At 43.2% G+C, this 23,267-nt stretch overlaps 1 protein-coding gene across 1 annotated transcript; it reads left to right on the top strand.

Annotated features, from left to right (window-relative positions):
* The first annotated feature begins 4,309 nt into the window (after positions 1–4,309).
* On the top strand, positions 4,310–10,597 carry LOC101402747 (C-C chemokine receptor type 1). The gene is made up of 2 exons (XM_004419607.3): positions 4,310–4,634; positions 8,082–10,597. The coding sequence occupies exon 2, from the start codon at positions 8,148–8,150 to the stop codon at positions 9,213–9,215; it is 1,068 nt and encodes a 355-aa protein (XP_004419664.1). The 5' UTR covers positions 4,310–4,634; positions 8,082–8,147; the 3' UTR covers positions 9,216–10,597.
* The last annotated feature ends 12,670 nt before the right edge of the window (positions 10,598–23,267 follow it).

The raw sequence follows: 23,267 nt of genomic DNA, 5'->3' as shown, positions 1-23,267 counted from the left end.
GAGTGATAAAAAGTGGCAGAAGTAACATTATGTGACTTCTGAGGCTATGCCTTAAGATGCTTTGCAGTTTCTGCTTGTGTCTGAGACCGTCACACAGTGAAGGCAGTCTGGCCAATTGGAGGATGAGAGACCATGTGGAGAAGTGAGGCACTCCCGGGGACAACAAGCACCAACTGCCAGACATGGGAATGAAGCCATCTTGGACCTTCCATCTAACCCATAGAATCACAGAATAATGTCATTGTGATTTTAAGCCCCTTAGTTTTAAGGTTGTTAGGTTGCAAACACAAACAGAGACATTGTGGGTAGTGAAATCACCAAGAATTATTACAAGAGAATGTTAGAGATTAATACCAAACCAGAGCTAATATCTAGGCTTGTGAGAAAGTAATTTTCTATTCTTTTTAATTTTTTGAGGTATTTTGAGTGAATTGCCTTGTTATTTGTTGTCAAAAGTGTCCAACCTAAACAATTAGTTATAAACAAAGGAATCTCCACTACTCCCAAAGCTTAAACTTTCAGAGAGCATCTGCCTCTCATGGATGACTTCCTGCTGTGGAGGGTGGGAAGGATTCAGGGAGGACGTGGCCTCTTGGATGCTCCAGGCCAGATGAGAGGGATCTGACATGGATGTGCCCAACACCCTTTTTCACTTTGGGACATGACCCAGCACAAGGCGGCAGCTGAGCAGAACTGAGAGAGGGACAAAGGACTATTGGACCCTTTTCCTTTAGCTTGTCGGGTTGAGATTTGTAAAATGCTGGAGGGTGAGAGAGAGCCTAGGGGATGCCAGGCAGGCAAGGAGAGGCAGAGATTAAGGAGTAAAAATGACCACCTGGGTAGAAGAAATATGGAGTGGGCAGGGGTGGTGAAAAGAGAGGCTGGGAAGGAAATTAAACGAGGTGGGAGGAATGGGGTTGGAGGGTGAGATGGGGATAAAATGAGGTGGTATGGGGTGGGCTACTGCCTAGGAATCGCTGGTGTCTCCCAGAGCCCCTCTTGTCCATCTGTGGGACACTCACCAATTGGGCTTTTGTGTCCTGAAGAATGGCCTGGGATCAGAAGAAACCTTTTCTGCCATGTAGCCAGACAGTGTATCCCAGGATTAGGCAACAGAGAGATCTCTATGGCCATGATACCACTGTCCCCTCTCTTGGAAATTAACCTGCTGGTATAGCAGCTGAACCTGAAAAGTATGCCTCAATGACAACCAGGCTCCATGCGGTCAGGAAGCCCAGCCCTGCCCCATCTTGGTTACAGAAAACGTATGGTTTCTGGGATGTTGATGTTGAGACAGGAAAGGAGAAGCAGAAACAGGGCTGAGTCAGGATCCGATTTCGTAGATGAGACACAAAAAGGGATTCTGTGAGATGAAAGAGGAGGGGCCAGCAGGCCAGGCCACAGAGTTGACACTGGAGGGCATGTCGAAGTTAGGAGTCAGAGCCCTGGACAAAGCCAAGGTTAGAAGGTGTGCACCTTACTGATCCTTCTATCTGTTCCTACTGGATCGGGGGCTACGCCACTGCCTAAATGCTGGGTCCTGTGTGCTGGTGGAGAAGAATCTCCTGGGTATGATGTTCAGTGACAAAAGCAAGATGGAAAACAATGTGCATCATATGCCCCACCCATGTTTCAAAAATTAAAGGTTGTGTGTGTGTGTGTGCATGTGTGTGTGCATGTGTGCACACGCCTGTGCCATAGGGGACCTGGGTAAGGGTGTCGGGAGAGTGAGATGGAATAGGCCACTGAGCAGCCTCTTATTTAGGCTTCAAGCTTAAAGCAAAAGAAGTCTTCCCAGCTCACATCTGGTCCAGCCCAGCTCTCCTGGACAGAGATCACATGGGACTTTGGGCCAAAGGCCCAGTGAAAATCTAGATGCATGGTTCCAAACCTGAATGTGCATCAGAAGCATATGGAGGGCGTGTTAAAACACAGATTGCTGGGCCCCCTCCCAGAATGTCTAATTCAGTAGGTCTGGGATGGGAACCCAGAATTTGCATCACGAGCAAGTTCCCGGAGGTGCCAATGCTGTTGGTCCAGTGTCCTCACTTTGAGAACCTCTGCTCTAGAGGGGTCCCCTACCCCCACCCCAGGTGCATCCTTCCTCAGCCCAGGGTACTTCCCATGCCATGACAAACATTACTTCTTATTGTAATGACTTGCTTAATCATCTGTGATCCTCACTAAGCTGTGAGCTCTCAAAAAATGGCATCTGCCTCTCTTGGTCACCGCTATATCCCTAGCATCTAATGCAGCACCTGGCACATCGTGGGTACTCAATAAATATTTGTTAAGTGAACAAGTGTATGTGCCTGGCATGTCCTCTCTATGGTGTGGGTCCCACAGAAGTCTAGAGCACAGCTGGTAGGCCAGTCAAGGATTAGAGGTACTCACCACGTCTCTCACCTTAGACATGACCAAGGACGAGGCAGGCCTCACACGCCTCCATTCTCTGGAAACCGACCTGCCAGCAAAGTACTACAGAAAGCCAGGCACTTGCAGCCTTCCCATTTACTACTGCGGGGGCGGGGCTGAGAGGTGATCAATTTGGCTGCATCCCCTAGCCGGGCAGTGGCTGGGAGCTCAGCTGCTCTGACACTGGCATGCACCTGAATTTCCTGAGCGCCGTAGTGGCTGTCAGTGCCCCGTGGCCACGCACCTCAACGTGCACCTCTCCACGCTGCAGGCTGCTTCCTGAAAAAACAGGGCTCCTTGCCTGGGGAGCAGGCTTGACCCACACGCAGGGCAGACGGGAAGCCAGAATTCCACAAGAAGCAGCCCTCAACCAGTGGTAGGTAGAGATTTGATGGATACGTGCCTGGTTTCCTCACCCCTCAAGCCCCGGGAGTTGGGATGACTGAGGGGCCTCCCTGAGTCACGCAGTAAGACCAAGAGCTCTGTTTGCCCACAGTGGCAGTGGCTCTATAACGCACCCTTCTTCGGCTCCTTCCCTTCCCTGTCCCACTCTCCCCTCCCCTGCAGCATTTCCTGGGATCCCCTGCAAGTACACCACTGCATCCTTGTTGCAGGTTGCCTCTGGGAGGGAGATCCCAAGTTAAGACAGGCATCTTTAATGTCCCAGGCATCTCCCTAATCCTTCATTGGTATGTACATATATAATCTTCATTTAATCCTCTTTATAAAGGAGGCATTATTAAACTCATTTTGCAGAAGAGGAAAGAGACAGTCAAGAGTTTAAATAACATGCTCTAAGTCAGTAAAAGGTAGATGGAGGATCTGAATGCAGGACTGTCTGATTTGCCAGGCTCATCACTGGTGCTCCCCTTACACCCTGCTCTCTGCACAAAGGCGGCAGGTTCCTAGGCCCACAGCTGTCTGTCTGTCTAGTTACCTTTTGCCGCCTTCTTCCATCATCTCTCCATGGGCAGGCTGCCAAAGGGGCTAGATCCAACCACAGAAGATTTCATGGAACGTTCCACTGAAGGGGACACTGAGGCACCTCATCTAAAGTCTTCATTTTACAGATGAGGAAACTGAGCCTGGAAGAGACATGTGACATTTTCAAAGCACGTTCACACTTATGATTTCTGAAATAACGCTTTGCAGCAATCCTGTGAGGAAGGTTAGCAGAGTCCTCATTTTACAGAAAAGGAAATGGAAACAGAGGGACACAAACACGGTGGCAGAGTGGGTGTTCGTAGCTGTGGGGAGAATCAAAGTAAGAATCATTCATCAGACATTTTTCCTTGTGCCAGGCACTAGTGACATTTTTCACATAACAAGCTGACCTCGTGCATCCTCCTATGAGCCTAAGTAGTCAGTGTTCTCATTTGACCGAGTGGGAACCAGACTTAGAAAGGAGTCGTGATCCACCCATGTCTCAAGTGGAGAGCTGGGATTTGAACTTGGCCTGTGTTGGACCATTGCATAAAACAGGAGCCAGGGATAAGAAAGGGATGGCTGAAACCCAACCAACAGGACTGTATTCACTCCAGGCTGGAGGTTCCTCAAGGTAAAACTGCTCTGCGGGGTTTGGGAGGATGGACACTGGGGAGCAGAGAGAGGGACAGTGAGCAGTCAGAGGTGGAGGACATAGCGGGCGCCAAAAAGAAGCTGCCACGTCTCTCAGACCATACCAGCCAGATCCTTTAGAGGAACAGGACACAAGGTTCTGGTTTAAATCCTTCCATTTGCAATTTCAAAAAAAAAAAAAGGCTACTCACTGATCACAGGAACTCTACGCCCTGCCCCCACCCCACCCTCACATGCATTTCCAGCCTTCAATTGATTGCTTCACAAGTTCTGGGTTGTGAAGAACAATGACCTCATTGTCATGCACCTCCCCGCACTCAGCTCCACCCAACCCTGCCCTACCCAACCCCCTTAAGGGAGAAGTCCAGCCAAGTGATCAGAGAAGACCCTTAGCATGAACTTGGCCTCCAGGAATTGGCCATTGGTGGGTGTTGTGGCAATTCATGGACATCCAATCATACAAAAAGAAGAACTCCGTCCCCTCCTTGTCATTCTGAAAAACTGAGAACCCTGGAGACCTATCTTCATCATCACAGGAAGTGAGTACTTCCTACTCACTCAGGATTTTGAGCTTTGAATTCATAAAGACTCTAAAATCTCCACAAACAAAGACTTCGTGGACAAAATCCCTTGAAACCAGAGTAAGTGGCACTTGTCTTTTCTGTCTTGTCAGTTACTGTTGAGGGCACACTTGCAGCTAGGGAAGACTGTAGTTCTTCTCCAGTGCAGGGCATTATTTGTCTACCTGTGTGTCTCCTTAAAGGTGGGAATTCTTCGAGGCCCAGGCCAATGTCTAAGTAGCTCATTGATGCATCTGTAAGGCAATTAAGTGTATAGCGATACTGAGAATGGGTGGATTCATAAGGCTGTGTACTCAGATGTAAAATGAGAGGTTTTTGCTGAAAAAACAAGGGAGCTTTCTTGAATGATTGGTTGTTGGTGACTGATTAAGAAAGTAAGCCCAGTGTTAAGGGACAAGAGGCACTTGCTGTGGAAGGCTATTCAAGAGGAAATTACTTGACAAATTTCCCCATGTAAATGAACACCAAACATGGTATATGAAGAAATCATAGCAAAAGGGAAATACTAATTAGAAAAAACTTTGCAAATGCAAGGATGATTTGATATTGAACCATTTTTTTAGAAAAACTGGAACCAAGGATCCTCAAAATCAGGACTGTGGGCTATCTTTGGAGGAGGTAGAATTTCACCCACCTGAAGGCTGGGAACTGGCCAGATGACCTCTTGGGATGCATCCATTCTCTTCTACTAACAGAATTTTGTTCTGAAGATAAAGGGGCATGGGGGCTACTGTTCCTCCATAAAATCTGGAGGGTCCCAGGTTTTCAGAGTTAGAAACTCTGAGAAGTTTGCACAGCCTGTGTGCCACTCACTAACACTTTAGTCCCCACTCTGACTAGCAGAACAGCTCTAGGCGATTCAGACTGCTGGGCATTGACGTACTGGTAAATGTTTAACTGGTTCTCTTGAAAAAAGAGCCCCGATTTCTAATATTTGCCAATTTCCGTGTGTAAATATTCCCACTATGATTGATTTTGAGCTACCAACATGCTGAATGTGCAGATGGGAAGAAATGCACACTATTAGCTCTGATGAACCAGCGTAAGCCAGCTTCAGCCCTCCACCAGGCCTGGGGGTCTTTTACCATCATAGACAGCCCTTTCTCTGCTCAGAGATCAAATCCCAGGCCAAATGATGCTGGTACTGGAAGATTCCAGGCTGCAGGGCTACAGCTGATCACTCTGCGATGACCTTGGGGCAGACTCTTGCCGCAGACTACAGCAGGGCTGGCAGACTGGAGGGCAACATGATCCTTTGGTCTCTCCTCCAAGGCCCCACCCCAGGCCATCTCCCTTTAGGAACAGCATACCCTGGAGTTGTTGCATTGTGGCTGACAAATTGGGAAAATAGTGAATGGAGTTGGAGGCTGGGGGGTACAGAGGTGACTCTCTGTTCAAATGGTACCTGACAATGCTGACTCAGTTTGCCCTCATCTTTGCCAAAATTCCCCAGAACCTTGACTCGTGGGCTCAGTTTTGCAACACTTGCTCTTTGTGTTTCCTAGCTGCTTATTGCTTCCACTGTCAGCCTGCCGGCTCACCCAAAAGTGCCGACTGCCAAGCCGAGCGGTCAGCACTGGCAGTGGCAGCAGAAATCAGAAATTGCCAACGCAGCTTGGTTAGTGACCGCCGGCCAGGATTTCTCCAGAAAGGGGGCTGATGGGATAGAGGCAAGTCCAGAGATGGAGGAGTGAGCTATAGGGATGGGTTTGATGGGAAATAACAGCCCCCCAGCCGGGGTGCCTGACACTCCTCACGTGCCTGAATTTCCAATAGCCAGTTCAGAAACGCGAATTTTGTAAGCAGGAGACAGTCATTAAGCAGTGCAGAAGGAAGAGCGCTAGAGACTCCAGATTCAAGATGAGAATTATGACGCAGGTACCACCTACTTCACTGATTGATGTTTAGGTCAAGTCAATCCAGATTGGTGGCAATATATTGAAAATTTCAAAATGCAGTTCACATGGGAGGGACTGTTGTTGTCTATGATTGTCAAACAGAATTCATTTTTCATATTAACTACAGAGAGACCTGGTGGGGGGACTTGGGGAGCAGGGTACGTTAGTCAGAATAGGATTGGAATCTGGGACATTCCTGGTGGTGACAGGCCTCAGAGAAGGACCACTTCAGGGAAGGAGGTACCCTAATATTTACTAAGGGCCTGGTAAGAGCTAGGGGGTCACTTTTCTCATACATTATCTTACAGTAGCCCTACAGGGTAAGGGTTACTTTCCCACGTTACAGATGAGGAACTGAGGCTCAGAGAGGTAGATTAACTTGTCCAAGTTCACAGCTGGTAGGTTACACCAAAGCCCATGCTATCTTTGGGAGATGTCTTCAATAAGTGATTGGAAAGGATTGAAAAGGGGTGCTCAAAGTCAGGGGGTGGGGGAAGTCCTACAAAGGCAAGCTATCCAGTGGTTCTTTTTTGTTTGTTTCAAGGCAACCCTAGGTAAAAATACCTGGGAGCTTATTTCAGCAGAATTCCAGCTACCACCTGGTCACTCAGCAACACCTCACGGCTCAAGGCTGTTCTGTGCTATTCCTCCTCCGACTCCCCAGTTCTTCTCGCCAGGTCACCCCACTCCACCCGGCCTGTACTTTCCTCTGAATCCTCCTCGTGGCTCTCACAGGAGGTCTACAGAGTTACCAGTGGACCTGCCTGTGCTGCCTCAGGGCCGTGTGGTGCGGGCCAGGCTAAGCCCACTCTGGTACCCTCAGTGTCCTCATCTACTAAGGGATGGGGTTGGCCTTCTAGGACTTCACTATGGGAGCACTACTGATGTTTGGGGTAGGATAATTTTTGCACATCCTTGGCCCTGTCTATCAAACGACAGTAGCATCCCCCAGTCTGTGTGACAACCAAAAAGAAAATGTCACCCCTGGCTGAGAATCTTTTTAGCTCCAAAAGCCATGAAGATCTATTTGTAAGTTTTTGATTCTCAGCCAGAACTATTTTCCTTCCCAGCGTCCTTCTATGGACTCCACAGTGCAAAGTCATTGCTCTGTGATTGGCGGCAGGAAAGCCGAGTGGCTTCAGGAATGGGCATGAGAGTGCTACGTGCCTGGGTTTGAGCTCCAGCTCTCATTCTCACCAGATATGTGTCCTAACCATTCCAAACTTCTGTGTCATCACCTCTAAAGTGGGCAACAATAATGGCACCCCCCCAAGGGTTATTTAACACCAAGTCCAATGCCAAGTCCATGGGACACACTTGGGAAGCAGTGATTATGAAAGTGTGGTGAGATCTCCCTTTGTCTGTACTCTCCACCCACTGGACTTTCCCTTCACAACGCTTATTGCCAAAGCAATTGAATTAATGATTTGTGCACTCATTTGTTTATTGCCTGCACCCTCTCTTAGACTATAGGTTCCACAAGGGCAGAGAAGACCTGGGTCTCCCTTGCTCACCTTCGCATCCTAGGGCATGGTACACAGTAGACACTCAGTAAACAGTTCTCAAGTGGTTGAAGACATATAATCACTGCCTTGTCTTTGTTGTCCAGAGCCTACCACCTTTAACAGCAAAGTAAACATAGAAACCATTTCCTTGACCCGTGGGAGACGCCAGGATGGAAATCTCAACCACCCCAAAGGACTATGATACGACCACAGAATATGACTACGGGGACACAACTCCATGCCAAAAGGGACAACTGAGGGCCTTCTTGGCCCAGCTGCTGCCCCCCTTGTACTCCCTGGTATTTGTCATTGGCCTGGTCGGCAACATCCTGGTGGTCCTGGTCCTCATGCAATACAAGAGGCTCAGAAGCATGACCAGCATCTACCTCCTCAACCTGGCCGTTTCTGACCTGCTCTTCCTCTTCACGCTGCCCTTCTGGATTGACTACCAGCTGAAGGATAACTGGATTTTCGGTGATGGCATGTGTAAATTGCTCTCAGGGCTTTATTACATAGGCTTGTACAGCGAGATCTTCTTCATCATCCTGCTGACCATCGATAGGTACTTGGCCATTGTCCATGCTGTGTTTGCCCTGCGGGCCCGGACTGTCACCTTTGGTATCATCACCAGCATCATCACCTGGGTCCTGGCCATCTTGGCTTCCATCCCGGCCTTGTACTTTGCCAAGACCCAGTGGGAGTTGTCTCATTACACCTGCAGTCTTCATTTCCCTTATGAGAGCCTAAAACAGTGGCAACAGTTCCAGGCTCTGAAGCTGAACATCTTGGGGCTGGTTTTGCCTTTGTTAGTCATGATCATCTGCTACACAGGGATTGTAAAGATTCTGCTCCGCCGGCCAAATGAGAAGAAGGCCAAAGCCATCCGTCTGATTTTTGTCATCATGATCATCTTCTTCCTCTTTTGGACCCCCTACAATCTGACTGTGTTTGTTTTTGCTTTCCAAGATGTCTTTTTCACCCAGGAGTGTGAGCAGGGCAAACAGCTGGACCTGGCCATACAAGTGACGGAGGTGATCGCCCAAACGCACTGCTGCATCAACCCCGTGATCTACGTCTTTGTTGGTGAGAGGTTCCGAAAGTACCTGCGCCAGTTGTTCCACAGGTTTGTGGCCGTGCACCTGGCTAAGTGGCTCCCCTTCATCTCCGTGGAGAGGCTGGACAGGGTCAGCTCCATGTCCCCCTCCACAGGGGAGCATGAACTCTCTGCTGGGTTCTGACTCAGCCCCCTGCAGGCCAACCAGGACCAGCAACAGTGACCTGCCAGGCACACTGGCCAGAGAGGAGGCAGTTTGACTCTCCCAGATTCTGACATCTGACACAGCACAGAATTGCACCACTTGGGGCTGAGGAAGCTTAACGGTGCTCTAGACTAAATCACCTCTGGGGCTTGAGTCCTCGCCATGAACTTCTCCCTGCTGGAAAGGAAATGAACGAGCAAAATGGGACATTCCAGAAGACAGGGACAAAGGGTGCCAGTGAAGGTCTTGGGCCCAAACAGGATTCCAAATTCGTGAAGATTAACATTTGTAAACAAAGCCACTGCAGCATGCCCCCAACTCCCACCCTACCCTACCACCAGTGAACTTGGAAACAGTGACTTCCATAGTTGACTCCACTCTGAGCCCAGAGCCCATCAGGAGCCAGCAGCCACATCCGCCCACCCTCCACCCCACCCCCACTGCTGGGTTCAGGCTCTCGGAAACCCTGAGGACAGAGAACTCGTGATGGAAGAACTCGAGACCTGATGGGAAACAGGATTGGGGAACTGTTGTTGGCAGTGGACCCAGGAAAGCCCTTAGAGAGAATTTTTATATTTGCTGCGGTCCCACAGTTCAGGTGGTGGGCTAGACACAGACCTTATGTCTAATATGTTGGTCTTCTTGAAATAGCTGTAGAGAGCAGGGAGTCATTATTTCCATTTGCCATTCCTTTCTTTCTGAATATTTTTTTAGCATCTCCCTTCCCTATAACTCTGGTAATGTGGCAGTAAATCGGACAGCTTTATTGCAGAGATTACTAACAGGCAAAAGGAGAGAGAGTTGATTTTCTTCCTCTGGTTCTCCATCTAAGCCTTCTGGTTTTCTGGATCAGAGTTCTGGCTGCCACATTGGACCTAACTGCAAAAATGACCTGTTATGCAAGCTCACGGTGTTTGAGGCTGGTAGGGAGGAGAATGTCTACCAGGAGGGGTAGGGACTCTGTCTGGATGTAGGAAGGTAAGAGAGCCCTTAACTCAAAGAAACTTATTTACCCTAAATGTCTTTAACACTTCATCTCTCATGAAGGACCTCGTATTTATTATGTCTTTGTTCCCTTTTTCCTCAGACATATATTTCTTTTAAAATCATTTTTCCAGTAACAAAAATGGTTTCCAAAAAGGCTTAAAAACACAGAGGGGGAAAAATATAAAAGTCATCTGTAATCCCACTACCCGAAGACAGCTACTGTATATTTTTTGATGTATTTCATTTTAGTTTGTTTTTTTTCTGTGCATATTATGATTATGACAAAGATGGACTTCAACTGTATTCACTGTTGTTGTTTTTAAGTAGCAGTATGTTGAGATCACTTTTCCAGGTCAATAAATCATTTCAAAGCATTGGTTTTGGTGCCTGTGCTGAATTCCAAGGCAGGAAGTTGTCCTAATTTACTCCACCCATTTCCTGTGATTGCACACACAAATCAACTCAATCCAGCAACCGTAACTGAGGACCTGCTCTATTCAAAGTGAGCTCTCTGAGCCCTGGGAGACACAGATGCAGGTGGGATGTCTGTTCTGTGAGGTCAACAGGCACAGAGATGCCATTCGAGCCCAGGTGGGATGGGTGGGGCTGACATGGAGCCCACGGTGCCAGGGCGGCAAAGGGGAGGAAAGAATCCATTAGTCAGAAAGCACCCTAAGTGGATGGGTGTACCCCTTACAACACAGTGACACCATTGGGCTGGCCTCTCTCTTTCTGGACACTAGAGTTGTATTCTTGCCAAGCCGCCCTCCCCTTCAGGTAGGGACCTACTGTGTTCACATGCTGTCTTTGTGCAAAGAAACTGGTATCACGAAGGTCTGGAAAACTTCTGTCTGGGGAGGAGGAGGTCTCCCTGCATGGGGCTTATGCTTCCACACAGAAAATGTGGACAAATAGAGGCTTTGAGAGTCAAGGTGGTTGTCAGCTCTGCACTTGCAAACCCTCTCTGCAGTGTGGAGAGAAGGAGGCTTAATGGAATTAAGAAACATTTGTCCACCACCTTGTTAAAATAGAACTGCATTAAAAAACAGTATTTGATCCACAACAATGTTAATACGAGGAATATTTCAAAATGTCCTCCGATTCCATTTTTGAAATAATTTTATTTTTTTCCTTCTTACAAAGGCAATGCATGCTCATTGTAGAAAACTGGAAATGGGTAAAAAGCCCAAAGAAGAAAATGGAAGCACCTGTAATCCCATACCCAACTACAGCCTCTCTTAGCATATTAATATTTTAGTGCATTTCCTTCCAGTATCATTTTCTAAATGCACACACACTAGTATTCAACCACACTTAACATTTTTTGTGTAACCTCAGTAAAGTTTTTGACACATACTGAGCACTCGGCAAATGTTGGTTAAATGGATGACTCTCCGAGCTTCCAATTTCTCTATCTATAAAGTGAGGATAAGACTAGTATCTACCTTGTGGGACTGTTCTGAAGATTAAATGAAATAAAGCAGGAAAGTGGAGTGAGCTTCCTTCAACCCCATCAGATAGGAGATCTGACTCCTGCCAGTGCCCCTCCCCAGTCACTCAGGACACTTCCAGCTCTTCCCAACCTCCTTGTCCGGTTATTTCCTCTCCCTGCTCCTGTGTGCATGGGGTCACACCCCAACCTCCTGTTACTGTTGTTTTCTCCATTTCCCCCTTATGGAGAGGTTGCCAGAATAGCACAAGGAACTCCCATATCCCCCATTCAGACTCCAGTTGTCAGCATTTTACCACATTTACCTTAAATTCATCATTCTCTCCCTTCCTCCCTCCCTCTCTCAAAAGATAGACAGACGGATAGACAATAGATAGATAGATGATAGAATTTTTATAGATGTATATTTATAAAAAATAGATACCATTTTTTCTCCAGAACCATTTGAGATCGAGTTGCAAATATGATGCCTCATCACCATTTAGTACTTCAGAATGTTTTTAAAACAGGAAACTAACCTTGACACAATATCACCATGCGATCTACAGCCTTCTTTCCGATTTTGCCTACTTTGCAAATAATGGCCTTTATGGCCCCAGGATCCAGAATCCCTTGTTTTAGTTGTCACGCCTTTCTAGTTTCCTTCAATCAAGAACAATTCTTCAGGCTTTTCTTGTCTTTGGTGACTCGAACATATTTGAACACTACAGTTACCTGGTAGATGGTTCCTTGTTTGGGGTGTCCTGATGTTTCCTGATGATTAGATTCAGGTTATGCAACTAGGGCAGGGACCTCACAGAATTGATGCTGTGTTCTTCTCAGTGCATCATATCAGGAGGCACATGGTGCCAACCTGCCCCAGGACTGAAAATGTTAAACTTTGTAACTCGGGTTTCTCCACTGTAAAGTATTTTGTACTTATTAATTAACAAGTGACTATTACTAGTTGGCATTCTAATGTAAAATAAAAGCTTCTTTTCTCCTCATGTGTTTATTCATTTATTTAATGATATCACCAGGACCTCATGGATTCCTTTTTTATTTGATGGGATAGAGTCTAATATTGTCTTTATTTATTTTGATGCACAAATTGTTCCAGATTTATCTAGTGGGATCCTCTTCAAGCTAGATCCTATGTCCTTTTGCTATGCCTCCCCAGAATTTTTTGAGTACTTCCTTACTTTTCAGCACATGAGGGTCCAGGCTCTGCACAGCAAAAGAAACCATCAACAAAACAAAAAGGCAACCTATGGAACGGGAGAAAATATTTGCAAACCACATATCCCATAAGAGGTTAATATCCAAAATACATAAGGAACTCATACAACTTGATGGCAAATAAACAAATAAACCAATTAAAAAATGGACAAAGGACTTGAATAGACTTTTTTCCAAAGAAGACATACGAATAGCCAACAGATATATGAAAAGGTGCTCAATATCACTAATCATCAGGAAAACACAAGTCAAAGCCACAATGAGATACCACCTCACACCTGTTAGGATGTCTGTTATCAAAAAGACAAGAGATACAAATACTGGTGAGGATGTGGAGAGAAGGGAACCCTTGTGCACTGTTGGTGGGAACGTAAACTGATATAGTCACTATGGGAAACAGTACGAAGTTTAAGAAATTAAAAATAGAACTACCACATGATCCAGCAATCCCACTCTGCATATGTATCCAAAGGAAACCAAATAATTATCTCAGAGAGATATCTGTTCTCTCGTGTTCATTGCAGCATTATTCACAATAGCCAAGGTATGGAAACAACCTAAGTGTCTGTTGACAGATAAATGGGAAAAATGCAATGACCGAAAGCAAAAGTCCCATTCTAAGGTTTTTTGGGGGTTTTTTTTGGAGAGGAAGATTGGCCATGTGCTAACATCTGTGCCCATCTTCCTTTATCCTGCATATGGGACGCCGCCACAGCATGGCTTGATAAGAGGCGCATAGGTCCGTGCCTGGGGTCTGAACCTGAGAACCCCAGGCCACCTAAGCAGATCACGCAACCTTTACACCACTGGGCCAGACCCCTAAGGTTTTTAATGGGTATCATTTTCTTTTCTTTTTTTCCCATTTTTTAAATTATAAAATTAAAAAACATTTAAATTTACAAAAAAAGCACATAATGTTTACCATCTTAACCATTTTTAACTGTACAGTTCAGTGGTATTAAATATATTCATAATGTTGTGCAACCATCACCACCATTCATATGCAGAACTCTTTTCATCTTGTAAAACTGAAACTCCACACCTGTTAAACAATAACTTTCCATTCCTCCCTCCCCCCAGGCCCTCATATGTGGAATCATACAGTATTTGTCTTTTTGTGACTGGCTCTTGCACTTACCACAATGTCCTCAAAGTTCACCCATGTTGTAGCATACATCAGAATTTCTTTCCTTTTTAAGGCTGAATAATATTCCATTGTATATATATACCACATTTTGCTTATCCATGCATCCATTGATGGACACTTGAGTTGCTTCTGTTTTAGCTGTTGTGAATAATACTGCTATTAACACGTGTGCACAAATATCTCTACAAGACCCTACTTTCAATTCTTTTGGGTATACACCCAGATGTGGAAATGCTGGATCATATGGTAATTCTATTTCATTTTTTTTATGAGTTAAAAATATGTATTTTTGTTTTTTCTGTAATATTTTTAACTTAGGAAAATGATATCTGTTTCTTAATTTTCAGCATAGCACTTGGTTTGCAAGCTTATCCATGTTGCTATGTAGAATATCCAATCCATCTCTTTTACCTGCTGCACAGTACTCCATAGAGTATATCCTCCATGCTTTACTTATCTACTCCCCCAGGGGTGGACACGAGATTACCTCCAACTCTCTGTTCTCGCAAATAAAGCATTAATATCCTCATACAGACTTGGACTGGAAATGCTGATCGTTAAGGAGATAAATGAGTTCAGTCCACACCACCAGATATAAATGAGTTCAGTCCACACCACCACTAACTGTGCATAAAAGTTTGTCTCCCCACATCCTTACCAATACTTGGCATTACACTGCTTTCTAATCCTTGCTAGTCTAACAAGAAAAGTGACACTCGTACTTGTTTCATTTTTATTTCTCTGATTACTGATGAGTTAGAACATCTCTTTATATGCTTGCTAGGCTTTTGAGTTGCTTCTTCTATGAATTACTTACCTTTGACCATTTTTTATTGGGTTTGCTGACATTTCTTGATTTGCAAAAGTTTTTTATATATTCTGGATTTTAATTTCCTAATGCTTTAGACATAGCAAATGGTTTCTATCATTGTCTCAGCTGTATATTCCTTTATGTATAATATCCTTTATTGAATAGACATCCTTAATCTTGATGTAATAAAATTCATCAAATTTTGTCTTTTGACTTATGTTATTTAAGTGTAATTTAAGGGCTCCTTTCCCATCTTTAAATACTAATGTTTTTCCATTTTGTCCTATATTTTCTTGTTTTAGCATAATAGCCTTCCATTTCTTATTTAGGTCTTTAATTAGGTGTGTAACTATGGCAAGTTACTTAACTTCTCAGAGACTCCACCTTTGAAATGGAGACAATGGTAGCATCTACCCAATGGGGCGGTTGCAAGGATTAAATGAGCAAATGTATTTGAAGTGCTTAGAAGAGTACCTGGCACACAGTTTGTACCATATAAGGGATTGCTATTATAATTAAAATATTAATAAATAATATTATATTTATATAATATATTAACAGATTATAATATATATAATTATATATAATATTAATATAATTATATGATATATGTATTAGATCATATATAATATATAATTATATAATTTAATTATATTAATTATATTATATTATTTATATAATTATAAATATTTATATAATTATAATTATATTATAATTAATTATATTGATTATATAATGTATAATATTATTATACATTATATATTATATATTAATTATATAATTATTATATATAATATTAATATAATTAAAATTAATATTTTAATTATAAAATTAATTTTATAAAATATTAGTAAATAAATTATATTTATTTACTTATAAATAAATTATTTAAGTACAATGTTTCAGTAATACAACATGTGAAGAAGTAGCAAAAATCAAAAAGGTGATTCTAATAACTAAAGCTTGGGAAACATCAGCCAGAAGGAATAGATTTTGGTTTTTCAGCACTTAGAGGACTCAGTATTGGCAGAGGCAAGTAGACACCCTGAGTTAGCTGATTTTACATTTCCTTCCCTGTCACACTCATTCTTCCTCTTAATTAGCCACTTCAAATGATATACCAACTTGGTGCATAACTAACACCTTCTCCCATGAAATTCGAAAAAAGAAAACCGATTTTTAAGTCTATAGTTGTCTCTCTGTTCAGACATGTTTCAGTGCAGTCAGATCCCTCTGCTGTGCAAGCATTTGGACATATCAGAGATATCCTGCTCTAAAGTTGCCCAATATTTATTCTGGTCCTTTCGTTTTCCATTCTCACTTTCTACAGTAGGAGCTGACAAACAGTGAAAGACTGAAACTTGGATGGCAGGAAAGGAACAAGGGTCGTGACTGTCTAGGGAGAGCCGGTAGGGCTGCCAGTCTGCCTCCGCCTGAGCACTGTCCCTCCTGGAAGGAGGAAGGGGTCATTTGGGAGGCCTGCATCCCCTGCCAGGCCCCCATGGTAGGGAGCCCTCGCCCATGTGCACTTCCTTAACTGGAGTTAGGAAGTACGTTAGCCTCATTGCATGCTGCCCTGCCCCACCCATCTGCAGCATCTCAGTCCTCCCAGAGGTGGGTGTTCTTGCTTGCCTTGTGGCAAGGCTTTGGGATAATTTAAAACACAGGAACCCTGTAAGCCTGGAGCTGTGAGATGTTCTGAAGCCATCAGCAGATGTTTTGGACACAACTAAATTCCAGAAGTCCTGTAAGTCTTTTTCGTGATCTGTCCTCCCAGGAAAGCAAGAGGAGACCGAGTCTTTGCAAGGGGACATTGAAAGGGGAAAAGGAAGCTGCCAGTAAATTTTATTTACCCATTTCTTTGTTTATTTTTCCACCCAAATGCCACTACCCACCCATTCTTCATTTATCCCTTCATTCAGCGCAAGCCCCTTGAGCCAGATACCAGAGTACGAAGACCCCAGGGGTAGGAAGACCACTGGGAGAAGGACCTGTCACCCACACAGGCACTAGAGCCTTCTGTGTATCCTGATGGGCCAGGAGCCACATGAGATTGTAGTTCAACCGGGGGAAATGGGCCCGATGAAATGGCGCCTGACCAGAGACTTGAAAGGCTAGCACCAAATGACTTTGTAGCTTTTGTTCAACCCCAAAAGCATTTTGTCTTGGATCTTAATTTAATAAATCTAAATATCATTTGGAAAAACAATCAGGTGAGACATTCTAAGCAAACTTCAAAAAAGAGAAGTATTGAACTGGGGGGGAGAAATTTGCCTACTCGGATATTGCAAAACATTGTAAAACAGGAAATACAAAGATGTTATTGCAAAAAAAAGTAAGTAAAAAACTAAAAATTAAGACAAAGATGCAAAATGTCAACTCCCCTAACGTAGAAGACAATCTTACAAACCAATAGCAAAACTATTGGGATTTTCCTATCACACAATTATTCCATATGCCCAATTATTTAAAAAAAATAAAGATGTAAACAGATCATAGAAGAAATGCAATAGTCATTAATATAAAAATACTAATCATGGTAGTAATCAAAGAAATGCTAATGAAAATGAAAATTTCTTTTCCCTGTTAAAATGGTGAAGAGATTTTATTTAATTTCATTATTGAAAATACCCAGTGCAGGAAAGGAGGTGGCAAAACAGTCACCGTCATATACTTTTTATGAGAATATAAATTAGTGCAATACTTCTGCAAAGCAATTTGGCAATAGGTATTAAGATTGTTTAAAAAGTTCATCTGGTAATACTGCTTCTAGGAGTCTACTGTAAGGAAGTATTCACAGATAACAGTAAAAATGGAATACAGGTGGAAAGTCCAATAACTGGGAAGGTTTAAATAAATATTGGTAAATACGGCATATGATACAAACATGAATGATTTTTAAAGAATTTTATTGACATGTGAATATGCTTATAATATTGATATTAAATAAAAAAAGAAAAATACAGAACTCTTCTGGTTCATATTTTATAATATATATGCAGAACACAAAGACAGGAAAAGAATATACCCCAAATTTTTGTAGGATTATATGTGTATCAGTCAGAGTTTGATCAGAGAAACGACATGAGATAATGACACGTGGTTCCCAAACTGTGTGCTGAGGCACCCCAGGGGCCGCAGTGAATTCACGAGGTGCCATGGAATATTTCCACTTTTCAAGGGCTATACATTGGTACCTGACGTTTCTTGGACACCCTGGGAACTACTAGTTTGAGATAGTTCACAGTTTCAATATTAGAATCCAATACATGTCTTTCAAAGTTGTCATATCTTTGCAAAGCTGGCTTTCCAGTGGTTTGAGATGAAGCAGTGTAGAACAGGAAATAAAGGTGACAGTGTCCAACTGGATTCCAAGGTGTGAGAAGTTGGGCCGTGACCAATGGATGTACATATCCCATTGGTACTAATTATTAAAAAATAAAATCAAACATTATTTTTTCCTTCAATTTATATGTATTTTCTTTTCAAACAGCTACAAACAAAAATACTTAAGTTGTTTGGACCTAACCACTTAATAAGTAGAATTGTTTGGTATTTCTTTTGGCCCAAGGGCACTGAGAAAAAAATACTGAGACATTAGGGGCACTGTGAACTGAGAAAGTTTGAGAACCTCTGGAATAAGTTCAGGAATTGGATTGTATGCAATTGTGGGAGCTGGTGGGTGAGTCTGTGCAGGCTGTCGCCCCCGCATCTAACATTGAGTGGGAAGTCTCTATAGGTCAGCCACATGGGCAGTCAGGAGGGAAAGTTAGACACGGACAACAGCAAGGACAGAGTGGCACCTCTAAGGACAAACCACACCCCACACAGACAAGTAGAACCCATGAGGACAAACCATGTGGGGAGTGACCTGCAGGGGAAGCTGCACTTTCACCATGCAGATGCATGGGTGCCTGGCCCAGGACTCGGGAACAGGAGAGGAGCAGAGGGACTTGCAGTAACTGAAGGGCCGGGGAGCCAGCAGGTGGACAACAGTGGGTGTAAGCCACCACACAGCCTGGCACCTGCTTCCATCTTCAGAGCACAACATTGTAGCTGCTGCTTCACTCCTGCAAATTGCACACTAATTATCTCTCCTGGCAGCTGCTCACCTGACCCCTACAGGTAAGGGATTCTGGGAAATGTGGTTCTAGCTTAACTAGACCAACACTATACAAAGCCACCACAAAGGGTGATGTTGATTTTCTTCTGTGCACTCTTCCAGTGCTCTCCACTTTTTTAAATGAGCACATAATAAGAAAACTACTCTTAGTGAAAAGAAAGAAATGAAGAAGAAAAGGAAAAGGAGAAGGGAAGAGAGAGCAGGGAAGTTGGGGAAAGAGAAAGAGACAGAGAAAAGAAAAAGGTGAGTAGGTCCCAACATCAAAGAACAAGTTGGGATCAGCATTCCAGGATGAGGGTGTAGTGAGAATAGAGACCCAGAAGCATGACACCCTCTGGGAACTGTAAAACATTTGGTAAGACTTCCATAGTGTGCTAGGGAAGCCAGGCACTGGGGGTTGGGGGAGTGCGGTTGACGATCCGGGCGATGGGGTAGAGCAGGAGGGCCACGATAAAATACGGAGTTTGAGTTTTCAATTCATGAGGTGACTCATAGTGTACACTTGAGCACAGCCTTTAAATGACAGGTATGTATGTGCCAGGAGACCCTGAGTAAGCACTGTAACATCTCCCTGAGCCTCACTTTTCATATTAATCCAAAAGAGCTGTTAAAATAACGGTAAAGACTTAGGATAAAGGCCTTGTCACGTCATGCAAATTGCTCAAAACCCTCTTGTCCTCACCCTACTCAGTGTCCTCTCTCCCCTGAAGCTCTTGTTGCTTATCCTTCCCCGTATCCCTGGCCTCTGCCTCTTCCCACCTTGTGACAATGTGGATAAAGCTGGGTGGATGACCACAGAACAATAAACGGGTATTTAATAAGTAGCTATGAAAAGCATCTGTCCCAGAGCTTCCCCCTCATTTTGTTTGCACTTCTTACAAGCTTTTCCTCAAAAGGAAGTTTCGGTGCATTTTCTTTGAAACTGGTCACACTCCAGTGATTTCCTTGTATTTCTTTTATGCATAAGATACCGTCAGGAAGTTGACACATCGTGGCCATTCACACTTGACATCATCCCGTTGACTGTCAAGACAACTATTTCGCCCTGTAGCGTTAGCTTAATTCAATACTTGGTTCCTGAGAGGGAGAAAAGACAGGAGAAGTCACCCCCATAATTTAAACTTTGAATATGTGTCTTTGCAAAATTGCAGAAGTTCAAGCAGCTTGTACTTCTCCTGTTTTGTCAAAATTCAGTTTTCTTTATCTTCACCAGGAAGCAAGGCTGGGAGTTGTCCTGAAAGTAAATATGATAGGCATTACCAAATGTGACCACAGAAAGGCTGCAAGGATGTTGCCCACAGCTGTGCTCATTGTGAGGGAGCACTAGAAACCCCCTGGAGGTCTAGCATTCATTTATAGCAGTGAATAAAATAGACTGCTGCTTCCTGCTTTTTCAGACACCTTTTGTATATTGTGGGTAAAAGGGGAAACAAACAACAAGCAAACAAAAACCAAAAAACCCCCAGAGGATTGGTTAGACAGATTCAGTAATAGGCTGCAGCCAGCTTGTAGCAGTTCACAAGAGCCAACTGTGCGATCTCTTCCCGACTCCAGGATAAGTCATGCAACATTGGTACCTTGAAATTGGACATGGTTGGAGCATTTACACCAGGCAATTGGCAAATGCTGCAATTCAGGGATGTTTTTTTCTTTTTTTTTGAGAGACAGTTGTTAAACATTTACCAGGACCCCACTATTTATAGTATGTTCATGAAATGGAATATTAAGTTGTTATCAATATTTACATTATAAGAAATGTTTCTTAATAAAAGTATGTGTATGCAAAAAGATGAATTTAGATCGTCATCTCACACCATATGTAAAGATTAACTCAAAATGAATCATAGACTTAGACATAAGAGCTAAAACAATTAGACTTTTAGAAGAAAACAGAGGAGAAAATCTTTAGGCTTTGAGCTAGGCAAAGGTTTCCTAGCTGCAATACCCAAAAACACGGTTCATAAACAGAGAAAACTGATAAAATGGACCTTGTCAAAATTCAAAACTTTTGCACTTGAAAAGACACCATTAAGAAAACGAAAAGACAGGAAACAGACTGGGAGAAAATATTTACAAAACACATACTGACATAAGACTTGCATCCAGAATTTACAAAGAACTCATACAACCCAATAGCAAGAAAACAAACAACCGGATCAAAAAATAGGCAAAAGATATGAACAGATATTCCACCAAAGAAGATTTATGAATGGCTAATACAGTATGAAAAGATGCTCAACATCATTAGTCATTAGGGAAATGCAAATTGCAAATTAAAACCACAACAAGATACCATTTCACACCTGCTACAATGATTGTAATAAATAAGACAAGCAATAACAAATGTTACCGAGGGTGTGGAGAAACAACACCCTCATAGATTGCTGGTGGAAATGTAAAATGGTGCAGCCACTTTGGAAAGCAGTTCAGCATTTCCTCAAAATATTAAACATAGAGTTACCATATCACCTAACAATTTCACTTCTAGTTATATACCCAAGAGAAATAAAAATATATGTCCACAAAAGAAATATATTTTCTTTTGCACGTGAGTGTTCATAACAGCATTTTTCATAACAGCCAAAAAGAAGAAACAACCTAAATATCTATCAACTGGAGAACAGACAGACAAAATGGGTATCCATGATACCGAACAAGGGCTCGAGATGCTCGCCACAAGATAAAAGGCCAAGCAGGTGGTGGTGGAGAAAGAACTTTAATAAGCGATAAGCTAGCATATCAGAAGATGGCGGACTATCATCCTAAAAAACCCATCTTAAAGGGAACTGATTTGGAAATGACTTACATAAGGCAACGGGGTCGGGGAGGGGCTCAGAAATGTCAGGTGATGGATGACCCCAGAACATTAGGCACTTCTCCATAGCAGATCTGCTGAATGCACCATTCCTGAGGACTCTAAGAAAACCTCAGTTACTTCATCTGGGACAGAAGGAACGGTTTGGGCGGAGGACATAAATATTCTGCTAAGAAGTTATTCTTTCTACTGGTTATGGATTAGTTGGCCTACACGCAGTTCTAAGTGTTTTTCCAAAGCACACTGTGAAAATAAGATGGGGAGGGGAGCATGTGGCCTTGGGGTCTGAAGATCTAAGAGTCCTCTCTGCAGGGGTGACTGTCTTTCATATTTCTCATGACGTGTGAACATTACAGTCAGTCATTTGAGCTTCGCAATGCTCCTGTGTGATGCTTTGTCAGGCGGAGGGCTGCCAGCAAGTTACTCTCTTATCGGTGGTCCTCCTGCTGTTCTGCAAGACAAGCTCAGAGACTTTGGTTACTTTGTTTCCCATGTTAACCTTGTGGGCACAGGCACAGTTTCATCCTAATCCAGGGAAACTTGAACTCCTCATCCTCAGTTTCCTCCATACAATAGAATACTATGAGGCAATAAAAAAGAGTAGACTACTGCCACACAGTACATAATGGATGAACCTCAAAAACATTATGCTAAGTGAGAGAAGTCAGACACAAGAAACCACATATTGTGTGATTCCATTTATATGAAATGTTGAGAAAAGGCAAATTTATAGAGACAGAAATTAAATTAGTGGTTGCCCAGGGCTGGGAACAAGGAATAACTGTAAATGGCCGTGAGAGATCTTAGGGGGATGAAAAACAGATTTATGTGATGATTGCACCACTAAATAAACTTGTTAAAACCATTAAATTGTACTTCAAATTCAAATATACTTCAAATGTACTTGAAATGGGTGAATTTTATGATATGCAAAATATACTTCAATAAAGTTGTTTATGATATGTGTGTGTATATATATATATATATACACATACCTTCTCACTGAAGAAAATTTGAAACTTATAGAAAAGAATTGACAAAAGAATGACAGGATCCCATTTCTTTTGGTGCCTATTGTTTCAGTTGTTTGTAATGATTATACTGTATATATGATTGATATATTGTGCTTTCTTCACTTACCATTTTATCCAGAATGTTTTTTAAACATCCCCAGATAATCCCAACGTGCAGTAAATCAAGGAGTGGTCTCCACTCTGGCTGCATGTGAGAATCACCTTGGAGATATAAAGGTGATTTATATCTTTTATAAAACATGGCTGTCCAGGTTCTGACCCAATTGGGCATCTCTGGGCAGTAGGACCCTGAGCATCAGTATTTTTGAAAAGTTCCACCAGGTGATTCTCATGTGAGGCCAGGGCTATGCACCGAGGATGTAGATGATTTTGTTTGTCATGGAACATCAGTTTTGGAAAGCACCCGGAAAGATTTGGGAGGAAGGGAGTGTACCTAGGAGGCTGGC

Source organism: Ceratotherium simum, chromosome 5, assembly GCF_057802395.1.
Source record: "Ceratotherium simum simum isolate JZ-2026a chromosome 5, ASM5780239v1, whole genome shotgun sequence".
Classification (NCBI taxonomy): Eukaryota; Metazoa; Chordata; class Mammalia; order Perissodactyla; family Rhinocerotidae; genus Ceratotherium; species Ceratotherium simum.
This window is presented reverse-complemented; position numbering and strand designations above follow the sequence as displayed.